General features: G+C 52.3%; 1 protein-coding gene across 1 annotated transcript; it reads right to left on the bottom strand.

Annotated features, from left to right (window-relative positions):
- Window positions 1-474: 474 nt before the first annotated feature.
- Window positions 475-9557, bottom strand: VEGFA (vascular endothelial growth factor A; the record flags this gene model as incomplete). The annotated part of the gene is made up of 6 exons (XM_008943139.1): window positions 475-691; window positions 3007-3138; window positions 4288-4359; window positions 7090-7122; window positions 7536-7612; window positions 9361-9557. Coding segments are annotated over 6 exons (533 nt in total), but the record flags the coding sequence as incomplete, so codon positions are not given.
- Between the last annotated feature and the right edge of the window lie 3133 nt (window positions 9558-12690).

The following is a 12690-nucleotide window of genomic DNA, read 5'->3' as shown; positions in this document are numbered from 1 at the left end:
TCTCCTCCCTGTCCCAGTCGAGGAGAAGGTGGTTTGTGGTACAGCACACTCTACAGAGAAACAGCGGAGGCCGCACAAGTCAGTTAGAGTTAAGAAGTTTACACCCAGCGCTTCTACTCAAGTCCAGTCTTAGCTTGTTTCTTATGCCCCAAGCAGCCCGCTTGTGTCCACAGCAGTCGAGTATTATCCAGTGAAGACACCAATAACATTAGCAATGTTAAAAAAAATAATCAGTATATATATATATTATATATATATATGTGTGTGTGTGTGTGGTTAAGATATACATATATGTATATATAGATGTGGTTAAAATATATATACATATATATATATGTATATGCATGTATACACACATATATATGTATGCATGGGAAAACCCATCAGATCCACCCCTATAGTCTTCCTGGGTCTGTTATTTAGCAGCATGAAAAGAAAAATAAAATAAAACAGTTCAAAACCCAAAGGTGAATTCTGTGCGGCGGGTGCCTTGGGGAATGTTCCTTCCGGAGTCCATCGTCCGTACTGAAAGTGCTGTGCTCTACCGATCCTTCATTTTTAGGGTTCATTTGGATTAGTGTTTTGTTTTGTTTGTTTGTTGCTTTTTTTTCTGTCCAGGCGAGAAATCAGGCTCCAGAAACAGGGCTGTTCCCCCTTCTTTTCCGCTGCTCACCGTCTCGGTTTTTCACATCTGTCAGAGAGGAGAGGGGAGGAAAATAAAGAGAGGAGGAGGGTTAATGTTTGTGATGGGGGTGCACGTAGGGCAGGGAAGGGCAGTGTGGGGAGGTGGCTGATGTGTTTAGGAGCACATGGTGTTAAGACATGGCATGACGTCACTGGTGGGGTGAAATGCTGTGCAGATGGGGCAAAACAGCTGAGAACCTCGACCCATGAACGGGTCGATGAATTCTATTCTCCCAGGCTCACCTAGGGGGGAGAGGGGGAGGGATGCTGGTACACTGGTAACTTTAGGAGCAGAATCAGAAGCTTTTTCACAGATGAGTTGCATGTCTTGTTTTGCACCCTCTCACACCATGCACACACAGATACACAAGAACACACAGGAAAACAAGGCTAAGCCAACACATGCACGAAGGTATGCTCCCTCAGCTCTCCACCTAGCCTGTCCCTTGGGTTGGAAGAAGTGCAGACAACAAGGCCTCATGCAGGCAAAAAGGTGAAAAGAAAGTGCCTCTCATTCCACTAGGTGCCATGAGCAGGGGTTAGCACCAGAGAACAGCAGCAGCAGCCTGAAGAAGCAGCAGGAGAAACAAGAATTCACCCTCCCCTGCAGGGCCCAATTCTAACTCTACAAGAAAGAGCGTGAGGAACTTCAGCTTAACCAGCTTTTTATCTGGAAACAGATAAGCTACCCACTCCTATGACTCCTTCCTATCTTTCTGGCAAACACACCAGCTCTGGAAACATCTCATAGTGCCAATTATCCCACCACAGAGAGGGACTAGCAAAAGAAACTAATACAGTCCTTCTGACAGTCATGACTGGTTTGGGGTATTGTTTGGCTTTTCTTTATATTTGTTACTATTTCTCAGCCTTCAAACTCTTTAAGGCACTTCCCAGTTGTTCTGGTGTTTAGGAACAGGAGCAGAGGGAAGAGGCCACAGCTAGGTCTGGTCTCACATTTTGAAGGTTATGCTCAGTGGGAGAAGTTCAGCTCTGGAAGCTGCTCTAGTCTGGCCCCTCCATCCATTACTTTCCCACTGAAGTAACAGCACCCCAGAAAATTCCTCTGTATACTGCACTGTTCCCACCACGCTGGCAGCGCCAACACTCTCTGCTTTGGGCACATGGCATTTTCACACCTAAAGGAAGCACATGCTACTTGTGGGAGTCACCTAGCCAATTCCAGGCAGGCAAATGGAGGCAAATGGATGTCTCCTCTCTCGGGATGTAGCCACAAAAGGCCCTGGATCTCTCTCCCTTATTCCCTCCCATCCAAGCCACTGCTCCTGCAATACTCTCTTGACAGGGGGAATCTCCTAGATCTCTGTGGAAGGGACATGGGTCCAGCGTCACAGCCAAGGGCTCATTAGCAACCCCATTTCTATGTCTCTCTCTGGATAGGTAGGATGACCCCACACAAGAGACGTCCACACAGCTGATGCGAGTCAAGAGACTCCTCTCTGAGTTCACCAAAGCGCTCGGGTGAGACCCAGGAATCAGTTTATGCACACGCCTGTGCCACAGATGGTGTGTGACAGGCAGCACTCGGATGACACATGCTCAGCATGGGTCTCTGAACAAACACTAACCACACACTGCCTCTGCGTCTCCCACCTCACACCTGGAACACAGACCTCTGCCTGCCTGCACCCAGAGACAGACTTAATCCTGCTGTACCCCGCAGCCCAGCCCTGAGTGCGGCCCCTCGAACCACAGCTCCGGCCGAGACATGCGCAGGGAACTGTGAGCACAGTGCAAGAGCACAGGGTGCCCTCCCTGGCTTTCAGAAGAACAAAGAGGCGAGGGAGAATGGGGGGACATCTTTGAGGGAGGCTCCTGGCTTTCCTCACTCTGCACGCGGCAGAGCCTTCCCGCGCTCTGCAGGCGGCAGAGTGCCCACAAGCCGCATAAAAAGGGCTTGGAAGACAGGGGTGGCCAAATCCCAGTCAGCTAAGTAAGCATTTGTCTTTGTCTAACAGTACACTCAGAGTTGCACACTGACAATGTACAGAGGGCTAAAGACCCTCCTCTTGGCTACCTCAGCGACGTGAACTCTGTTACCTTGCTCTACGGGAAAGGATACCTTAGATACAAACTCCCTGCCTCTGGGAGCCATCCTCGTCCAAGTCCTGACAGCACACCCGAAATGCACAGCAGCCCTTCGACACAGGGAAACTCTGTCCTCATCTCAGTCAGTCCCTCTGCCCTCTGGCCCACGTAGGACAGAGAAAAGAAGCAATCCTCTCTCTTTCTCTTTCTCTTTCTCTTTCTCTTTCTCTCTCTTTCTCTGTATGTGTTTCTTTCATCCTTCAAGACACAAACCTGCAAGTGCGCTCGTTTAACTCAAGCTGCCTCGACTTGCAACGTGAGTCTGTGAATTTGCAGGAACATTTACAGGTCTGGGGATCTTGTACAAACAAGTGCTTTCTCCTCTCTGAGCAAGGCTCACAGTGACTGCAAAAAGGCAAAAGGAAAGATGTCTAAGCTACAGCGCTTCAGCAGAAAGAAAATACACATGCAACACCCTAAACATCAAAGCAATCCCCCTGCCCCCTCCCACAGCCCCCATGCTGCCCACTGGAGCGTCACAGGCTGATGGATTCTCCAGCAGCACCCCGGCAGCCCCAGGACAGCACCCCCTCGCATTAGCGTAAAGAGAAAGAAAAAACAGGCTCTCTGCACAGTATTCACAAATGCTGCATTGGATCCATCAGCACAGGCCAGAGGGAGGAAGAAGGGGAAAGCAAGGATGGGAAGGTGAGAGGTCCCAACCAGCTATTGATGGATCAATGAAAGGAGTTCTCTGAAGTGGGCTAGTCGAGTAGAAAGAGGCCAGTGGCTAAATGAGTTAAATACACAGGGTCTCTCCTCCCCTGGAAAGCAGCTGGACTCCAGCATCACGTGCTTACTCCTGCAGCCAGCACTGCCCTCCTTTCTCTAAGCCCCAGCCCAACCTTGCCACCTAGGAGTCTCCTATGGAGGGGCTGTGCACTCACAATGCAGAATTCTGTGAACCACCGTGAGAAACACAGCGGAAGAGACAGAGACAGGGAGAGAGAAGCCACCAAATCCAACAGAAATGTGGAGAAGAAAATAAATAAAAAAAAAACAAACAGAAAACGGAGAAAGCCCTCCCGGTTCCCCAGCACCCCCTCTCCGGCTTCCCACCATCCCACCTCTCCTCTCCACCTGTGACTCCACCAGGCACGCACGCACGCACGCACACACATGCAGGGCAGGCGCCGGCCTGCCTGCCACCAGTCCTCCCAGCAGCGAGGGCACAAGACGAGCGGGGGAAAGCGGATGACAAGGCTGCAACCGGAAGGCGTGGAAAAGAGGTGCAGAGTGCTCGCCCACCCACCCGCGCTCCTGCGCCTCGGGGAAGTGCTCGCCACCGAAGATTAGAGAGCCAAGCGAGCTAAAGCCGCCTTCCCTGAGACACCCGTAGTGCCAGAGCGGTGCCGCCACCAGTGCTGCCCCGGCAGGACCTGCAGCCCACCAGTGACTGGGAGGGGAGGGTGAGATCTGAGTGAGCAGCAAGCAGGCGGATTGGTTTGGGGAGAGGGAGGGAAGAAAGTCTACGAGCAGAGGACACAAACGTACAAGCTGGGTGGTTTGTACCGGCCTTTCTTGCGCTTTCTCTTTTGACCCTTCCCCTTTCCTCGCTTTGATTTTCTGGAAGAAAAACAAAAAAAAAACAGAGAGAGAGAGAGAAGGAAGGAAAGAAAAGGAGAGGTAGAGAAAACGGAAGAAAACGCAAGGAAGAAGAGGAAAAAATACAGCCATGTGCCTTGCTGGGAGGGGGAAAGCACACAAGGCAGGACTGGAGGGCGGCTCCCAGGGCAGAAGCACAGATCTCCACCTCACACACACATTCACTGGCCCTCCTGTGCCCGGCCAGCACCACAAACAGCCTGCCCACAGCCAAGCCAGCGCCAGGGCACTCAGCAGAGACCACCACCAGCAGGGTCGGGGCCGGCAGAGGCGGGTGTGCTGGAGCCTCCGAGGGGCACCTGTCCCCTCCGGAGAGGGGCGGTGGGACAGGGAGCGAGGGGGAGGGGAGGAAAGCTCCGTGGAAGCTCCACGCACCCGCAGCGAGCGCAGCCGGCTGTTCCAGGCGACAAGCGTGGGTGTGCACGGACTGAGAGGAGGCAGCCTGGGCAGAGGGGCTCTCCCCAGGGACAAGGAAACCTCTGACCTGACCCACTGCCTCGCGCTGGGCCTGGGAGAGGGCAGCCGAGCTCCAACAGCTCCGCTGCTGCAGGGCTCGTGGTATATTTGCCTTGGGATGGGAGCACAGGGGACCTGGCCTCAGCGTCCCACAGACAAGGGGAGAGAGCTGGTATAGACAGCAGCGCTGTGTGGGAGGGGGCCATCTCGCCCAGAGGCTCTCCCCAACCACCCCACCCCCTGCCTGTGGTTCAGAGGACTTCAGGAGACCTCGCTGGATGTCTAACACCCTCCCCGGCAGCCTCCATCCTGAGTACCAAAGCAGAAAGAGGGAGGCCTGACTTAGTTAGGACACCCAGGAGATAATCAGCAAGCAGCTTTCAGATCTTCCATCCTTTCCCTCCCTACCCTCACCTTCCACAGGGATCTGCCAGACAGACCAGCAGACAGAGCCAAGGCACCAATTCCATTTTGGAAAATTCACCAGTTGCTCCTGACTCTCGGGCAGGAGCTGGGACAGGCAGGCCTGGACACTAACCATGGAACCCAACAGGCTACTGAGAGCACAGGAAGGGAGGGAGGCTGGAGCTTGTGCTGCTGCTTGAGCCACATTAGCCCAGGACCAAGAGGGAGATGTGCCAGGAGAAGGCCCTAGGCAAAGCACCAGGGCTTGTCAGGCAAGTGAGCCTCAGCTCTGTGGCAGTTCAGCAAGGCTCAGCTCCCCTGCTCCCTGGTGCAGCCTGCCTTGGGAGGGAGCTGCCAAGGGGACATGGCGGGACAGAGGAGAAAGCACCATAGGCGCTTCTTAGGCCCTGTTTAAGCTGTCTCACTGGAAGGCTTATCAGAGCATCAGCTCGCTCCCAGCCTCTGCCCTACGTGTCAGGAGTCACAGGGTGGTGGTAAGGGGAAGAAAATAGACCTGAAGGGAGGACAGGCACCAAAGTAACAGGACTTTCAACCCAGCACAAATCAAAGCACACCCATCTATCCCATCCCTTCCCTTCCTTCCCCAGGGAGTGCAGGACCAGCAAAGAGCAGGCAAGGTGCTGTTAGAAGAGGAAAGGGAATGCAACGCAGTCCGGGCCGGCTGCTCCACCACACCCCATCCTCACCAGAGTTCACACAGACCCAACTCTCTCACACCTCCAAACCACAGAGCCACGCAGACCGACCGTCCTCAGCACGGCCCTGCACAGATAGGAGTGCTGGCTGCACGCAGCCCGATGCAGCCAGGAGCAGATCTCCAGGGGGAGGAGGAGAGGCTGGAAGGCAGCTAGAAACATACAATCACCAGGAGAGGGGTGAAAGAAGTTCTCTCACTCTCCCGCTTGCTCTCTCTGTCTCTGTTTCAGCCTCGTCTCCCAGTATTCACCCCCTTCCTCTCCAGCTCCACACCTCCAAATGGCAGAGTCGCTATCCCAGCCATGCACAGTCCAGCTGACCCTCTCGCTCAGAGAGGTCACGCTTGCTTTTCCACGTTGTTCCACATTTTGTGATCGGCCCTGCAACTACTGCAGGATGAGAGCTTATTACTCTACTTGAAACAACCTTTTTCCTTTGGGGAGAACGGAAAGGGAAGGTTGTGCCTTTAACCTCCCTCAGGTCACCAGAGCAAATCCATCAGATTGAAAAAAACTCTCATGAAAGCCTCCACCAAGACCCGGCTAGGACATCCACCGCCCTTTACATCCTCCCAGGCCCCCACCCAACCAAAACCAGCATCATATCCTGCATAGCACCAGTCCTGCCTCCACCAGGCCTCTGTTGCCACCTCTCCCTGTAGCCAGCAGAGTTCCTACCCAAGCTGCTGTGAAAGAAGCCAGCAAGTACTCGCTCAAGCAGCAAGAAAAAAATTAATAATAAAGAAAGGTAGCAATCTGCAGTAACCAGAAACACCCCAGGAAGAGGGAAGGGAGAATGGGGGCTTCACCTTGAATCCATTCTGGTGGGACACACACGGTGGGACTTCCCTGACTCAGGATAAAGCATTAGGAATGACTGCCATGGCTGTGGGTCATGCAAGCTCCAGGTCTGGGGTATGAAGGAAGGACCGTCAGATCTGGGTTTCTGTGCCCACCTGGAATGGATTCAGAGTGTCGCCCCATGCACTACCATATGCCATTTCCAAAACCACCTTCTCAAAGTGAGTAACTCCAACCAAAGGGCAAGGGGCAGTGGGGAGTGGAAATGCCAACCAACCACCAAAAGAAAAAGGAGGAAAGGCTTGTCACTTACTTTTCTTGTTTGTTTTTGACATCTTTCTTTGGTCTGTGTGGGAAGAGAGAACAAAGGGCTCGTTAGAAGGGAGCTTGCCACGTATGTTTCAGTATTATCCCCAGTTCCCACCAAATCCAGGGAAGGATATGTACAGCTGGCATTGCCCAATGCCCACGGCAAAGGTCAAGCAGTCCTTCTCAAAGTGTCTGCTCTCCCGCTACACCTTTCCGGCAGCTACTGCCAAAAGATGCCAGGCTGCAGGCTACCATGGTCCACCTATGATATCTAGAGAGGGAGGAGCCTCGCCAGCAAAGGATTTCTTTTCCCAGGCTCAGCCATCCCACTGCAAACCAACTGAGGAGGCTGCAGAAGCCTCTCAACAAGAGTCCCAACCCAGTGGCAGAAAAAAGGAAAGGCTCAGAAGGAGTTTGTTGCAAGAGGAATCGGCGCTGCCCCATTCTCACCTGCAGTCACATTTACTGTGCTGTAAGAAGCTCATGTGCGCTATGTGCTGACTCTGATGGGGTTTAATTCTCATGATCTGCAATGAAAGAAACAGAGAGGGTCACCACCCATTCGCTATTTATATTCACAGCTCCAATCCAGCCCGCTGCGTGGCTAAGCCCTCGCACCCCAGGTGCTCCTGGGAAGAGCATGGCAGAGCCTGAGCTGGCTTTGAGGCCCCACTCTCCCAGTCAGGGAAGGCCTTTGATCACAGGCAAGCAGCAACACCAGACTCGTGCCAAACCTCTGTTTGCTCATGCGTGCTCAGTGTCAGTGCCAGTGGACTGCTGCAGAGACAGGCATGGGAGAGGGCCTAACACCACGGAAGGTTCTCACCGAGCTGCTCCGCTCGAGGCTGGAGGCAGCAACGGAGCATCCAGCCTGCCCTCGTGGAGAAGGAAGCTTCAGTCTAACACAAAGACCCACGGCAAAATTTCCATATCCGACTTCTTCTCCCTAAGCCACAGCTTCTTCCTAGCTGAAGTCTCACTTTCTCAGTGACTCGAGACACAGAGTGAATCTGGTGATCTGTGCCTAAAACAGCCCTGTACAGCCAGATGCTGCCCACCCCCAGGTGCCTCCAGAGAAGTTTTACCACACCTATTGTCACGGCCTCTCAAGCCAGAACCTGGCTGGACCACATCTGCACCAGAGATCTGCTCAAGTGCCTCTGACCCTTTACAGGCATGCGGGCATACCAGCCCCAAACTGTAATTCAGCAAGGAACAGTAGGAAGAAAACCATCCCTACCTACACCGTGCCGGTATGCCCTGGCCCAGGCTGGAGCCCGCAGGTGGAAAAGCAGTATGGGGAACCATGGAAGGGCACAGACAGGTTCTCTGCCAGAGTTCAAACACAGCTCAGACAGCAACTAAAAAGAGCTTGCTGGTTAAGCACTTAGTCCTGCATGTCTCTCATCCGCATCAAAAAGCAATGGCAATATCTGGACTGGCCATTCAAGAGGCTGAGGGACAAGAGTAGGTGAGGGAGCTATGGGTTTAGGGTAAAAGGCACAAGCATCATAGTGGACCAAAGCTGGCATCCACGCTGGCCGACAAGGGCAGTGACAAGGCTCTCTAAAGCAGAGTTTGCATCTTCCTCCTGTGCTCAGCCTTCACTATCACAGCCATCTCTGTCTTTTCCGAGGAACGAATTCAGCAGCCTTCAAACAAAGGAAGAGGACACCCAGAGGCAGAAAGGCTTTTCCACTTGACACTGAAGCAGCATGTTTCTTAGAGCCCCTCTCCACCCCTGCTGTGCCAGTGTAGCTAATGACCCAAATCCCCTGCTCTGTTGGTAAAGGCTGACCTCACATGCCCTCCGGGAGAGAGTAATGACAGGCCTTCCCCTCTGTCACTACTCAGCTGCCTTCAGAGCAACAGCTGTGTGGACCGAAGGCAGAGTTAAGGTGGAGCAAGGGCCCAAGAAGTATCTTCTTTGAGGCCTCACGAGGTAACGGTGCCAGAAAGGCTCCTCCAAGCATCAAGTGCTCTCCTGCAGAAATGCTCCCTTGCATCCTTCTAGTTACCGTCTTTTGGCGATAGCAAGGTCAGAGCCAAAAACCAGACTGGATAGATATGGTCAACTCATCTTTTAACCCTGCATGGCGTGGTGCTAGACACAAGGGTCAGGAGAGAGACGAGTCCTCCTGATGTGACAATCTCCAGTTCTGTGGAGCTGGCTGCCTTTTCTCTGAACTAGCTGGGAGCTGGGACACGGGGTGGCTGTGATTGCCAACTCTCCCCCTTCCATCCAAGCATGCCAGCTTGCAAGCTGGGCCCTCACCTCCATCGTGACGTTGTACACATCCACAGGGACACATTCTAGGCCCTCATCGCCGCAGCAACCCGCACATCTCATCAGAGGCACGCAGGATGGCTTGAATATGTACTCCACCTCATCGGGGTACTCCTGGAAAATGTCCACCAGGGTCTCAATTGTCCTGCAGAAGCTGCGCTCGTAGACTTCCAGGAATTTGATAACTAAAAGGAGGAATGGAGGGAATAAGTTAATGCAAGCTTAGCTCAAGAATGTCTATTGCTTTGTCCCTTAAAACAAGCCAGACGGTTGCAACACATCTACTCTCTGCTCCTCACTAGCAGTCTCGTAGGCCCAAGTCCTTTGTCTCTGCCCTACACACATGCACAAATTAAGGGGGGAAGAGCAAGAGACAATGTCTTCCTACCACTGCTTCAGGGCAGAGGCAAGACAGACAAGAGAGCCTCACTACTTGCCTTGCTGGCACCAATGATGGGCCCCACAAGTGGCCTCCCCAGATCCCTTCCCCGCTATCCCACACACTCTCAGATATGCTGCCACTAAGCAGATTAGCTGAGCCAAAAAGCACCTGAGGCTGCTGCAGATGATCTGGATTAAGGCCCTTTACCAGTTTGCCTTTTACACCCTTTCGAAAGAGCCAGTGGATACCCTAGTCAGTTTTAGAAGACAAGGGGATAAGCCAGAAGCATCCTCTTTAACAAACCTCAGTGCAGAGACATTTCTGAGAACAAGCAGAGGGTTCTGAGCCATGTATCCACCTATCTTCACTCTTCCAGCTTTCCTGCTACCTCTTTTGCCCCTACGGAACATCCACTTCAACACACCACCTCAGAACCACAATGTCACCTGCTACAAGTCAGGGCCTTCGTGTCTCCACACTGACCACTTTCCCAAAGCATGGCATCAGGCCGCTCATCGAAAGATTCCAAGCGAGCCCACAGCACCCTCAGGATCAACTGGACCATACACCTGGCTACTGAACCATGCTGAGGCAGCGTGGGAGGGGGGACAGGGTGGATCTGCCATTATCCCCTGCCTTCCCTACCAATGGAGCAAACACTAACTGCTTGTGACCATTTCACAAGCGTTTCTCAATGTTTCCCAGCCTCTTGCCAAAGCTTCGTTTTGCTGCTTGGTCAAGGGTTGGAGAGATTTAAAGAGATGAGAGATAGGATAGATAAGTACACACGCACAAAACCCGGTTGCTACTACAGTTCTGCAAACAGTGAGCACCTGCAGCCCTCCAGGCCTCCCAGCTCCACCAGCACACAGGTAAAGGAGGATGTCTCTAATGGAACACAGGAGAGGAGTACGCAGAAAGAGACAGCACCTGCCCCATGATGTTGGGTGCTATAATGATCCACCTGTGCAGTATGCAGAGTCCTACAGCACCAAGGTTGATAACTCAGAGTGATAAGAGCAAAGTGCTTGCATCATGGAAAAAAATGATCTCCTGTAAGCGTTTCTGAAGTGCCCTGAACTTGTGACAAACTGGCATAAAGGTTACTTTGCCACAAAAATGCAAAAGCTGCAGGGCTTGGAGCTCACAGCCCGCAGTTAATTGTTGAAAGTTAATTCTAGGTCACGCAGAGCTGACAGTGCTACAGTGCTGAGAGAGGGTACAAGAGGGGAGGAGCTTCCATCCAGGGAGTCTGAAGTGTCAGAGAGCGTGAGCAGCTATTAAAAGAGAAAGTGGCTTGTGAAAGGGAAATGTAGCCTGGCAGGCATGGACTGCTTGTTGGTATTCCTCATCTAGAAGACAGCATGTTTCTGTTCCTTGTCCCTTCCCTTCCTCTTCCCTCCTCCCCTAACTGCAATATGCCTCCTGTCTCTTCTCCTGACTTCTCTGCGGCTACCTTCTTCCCGTCCCCCTTCAGAGTGACCCTAGTCACCGCCTGTGTTCCAACAAGTTGAACAATTTAATATGTGGGAAACTCTGCAGGCACAATGACAGCCACTGAACTGCACTGTCGATTATTCACGCTGTGCCAGCAGAAAAGACCTGGGAACTCTGGCTGGAAAGGCACAGTTCTGGATAAAAATGCTCACAGACCTGTGTCAAGGGAAGGGAGGGAAGGAAAGAGGGAGGGAAAGTGGCAGTTACCTGTGCAGATCAAATGTTGCTCACTGCAGCAGTTGGGGGCATAAAAGAAGGCAGAAACCGAAAGAGAGTAGAAAACTGAAGTGAAACTGATTCACGTCTGCCACACTTTCTAAATGTTTGCACTGCGCAAGCAGCTGGATTACACCAGAGAACCCAGGCTACAGATTGGCCCCAGAATAGCACATTCAGCTTCTTTTGTGGAGCCTCTACTTTCATGGCTGCACCCTGATGACTATACTTGAGATCCGGGAGATCTGACAGGACCAAATCCTTCCCGTAAAGAATCTGGGAGTTTCTGCCTTTACTTTGCAACATACAATGATTTTCCAAAGTCTGAATCAGCCTCTAAAAAGGAAACGGGGAATCCTTCTCCAGCTGCCAGTCAGAAGATCCTGCCACAAAAGGCACGTTGCCTTGATTTTGCCGGACACAGAGCACTCACAGGGAGGCTGCAACGCTCCATGCTCCATTTGCAGTTAGCACCCAAGCCAGAGCACATGACCGAAGTACAGTCATCCTCACAACACAGCCCTGCCCCTGCTACCCTACCTACACCTGCTCCTATGCACCTGGAGTCGTATTCCACACTGGGAGTCGTATTCCACACTTTGACAGACCGATTCAGTCTGCGCTTCTTCCCCCTTGGTTGTGTCAGGGTCAGAAGAAGGTCTGTCTTTCATGGGGAAACACAGGAAGGTCACTGAAGGACAACACCACTTGGCCTTCTCCCTTCCCGCAGTTTGCGCTTCAGCCCACGTTAAAAGTTAATCCCGCATTTAACCCACACCCCCACCCTGCAAAACACCTCCAGATTTGAGTCAGAGGTTTTCCTTTGTGAATGGAGGGGGAAATAAGGTTAAAACCCATTCAGGGCCCACATTAACTCTTCAGGGCAGACATAGCCACAGCAGGCAGGATTAAGTCCAAACCTGGAGCAGTCAAGTGGGAACACACTAGATTAAAAAAGGAGCAAGCCTATGCCCATTCTTCCTCCCTCCCCGTGAATGGCTTAGCAGCAATACAGACACACTGTTCTTTTAAAAATAAAAGTGCAGCCACAAGTGCTGGTGGTTTCCTTTATTTACACCAAAAAATCTTTTCTCGTGGAACAAACAAAAGAGTGTTTGTCCGACTCCTCTACAAATTCCCGTGCCACAAGACATGTGGAAGGCCCTCTTCAGCACAAAAGGGTAGGGGCTGAAGCTAAAATTACAGTCTCCAACCAGAGTAAG

Source organism: Merops nubicus, unplaced genomic scaffold, assembly GCF_000691845.1.
Source record: "Merops nubicus isolate BGI_N331 unplaced genomic scaffold, ASM69184v1 scaffold28576, whole genome shotgun sequence".
Lineage (NCBI taxonomy): Eukaryota > Metazoa > Chordata > Aves > Coraciiformes > Meropidae > Merops > Merops nubicus.
The sequence above is the reverse complement of the archived record's forward strand: the minus strand, read 5'-3'. Positions and strand labels throughout refer to the sequence as shown.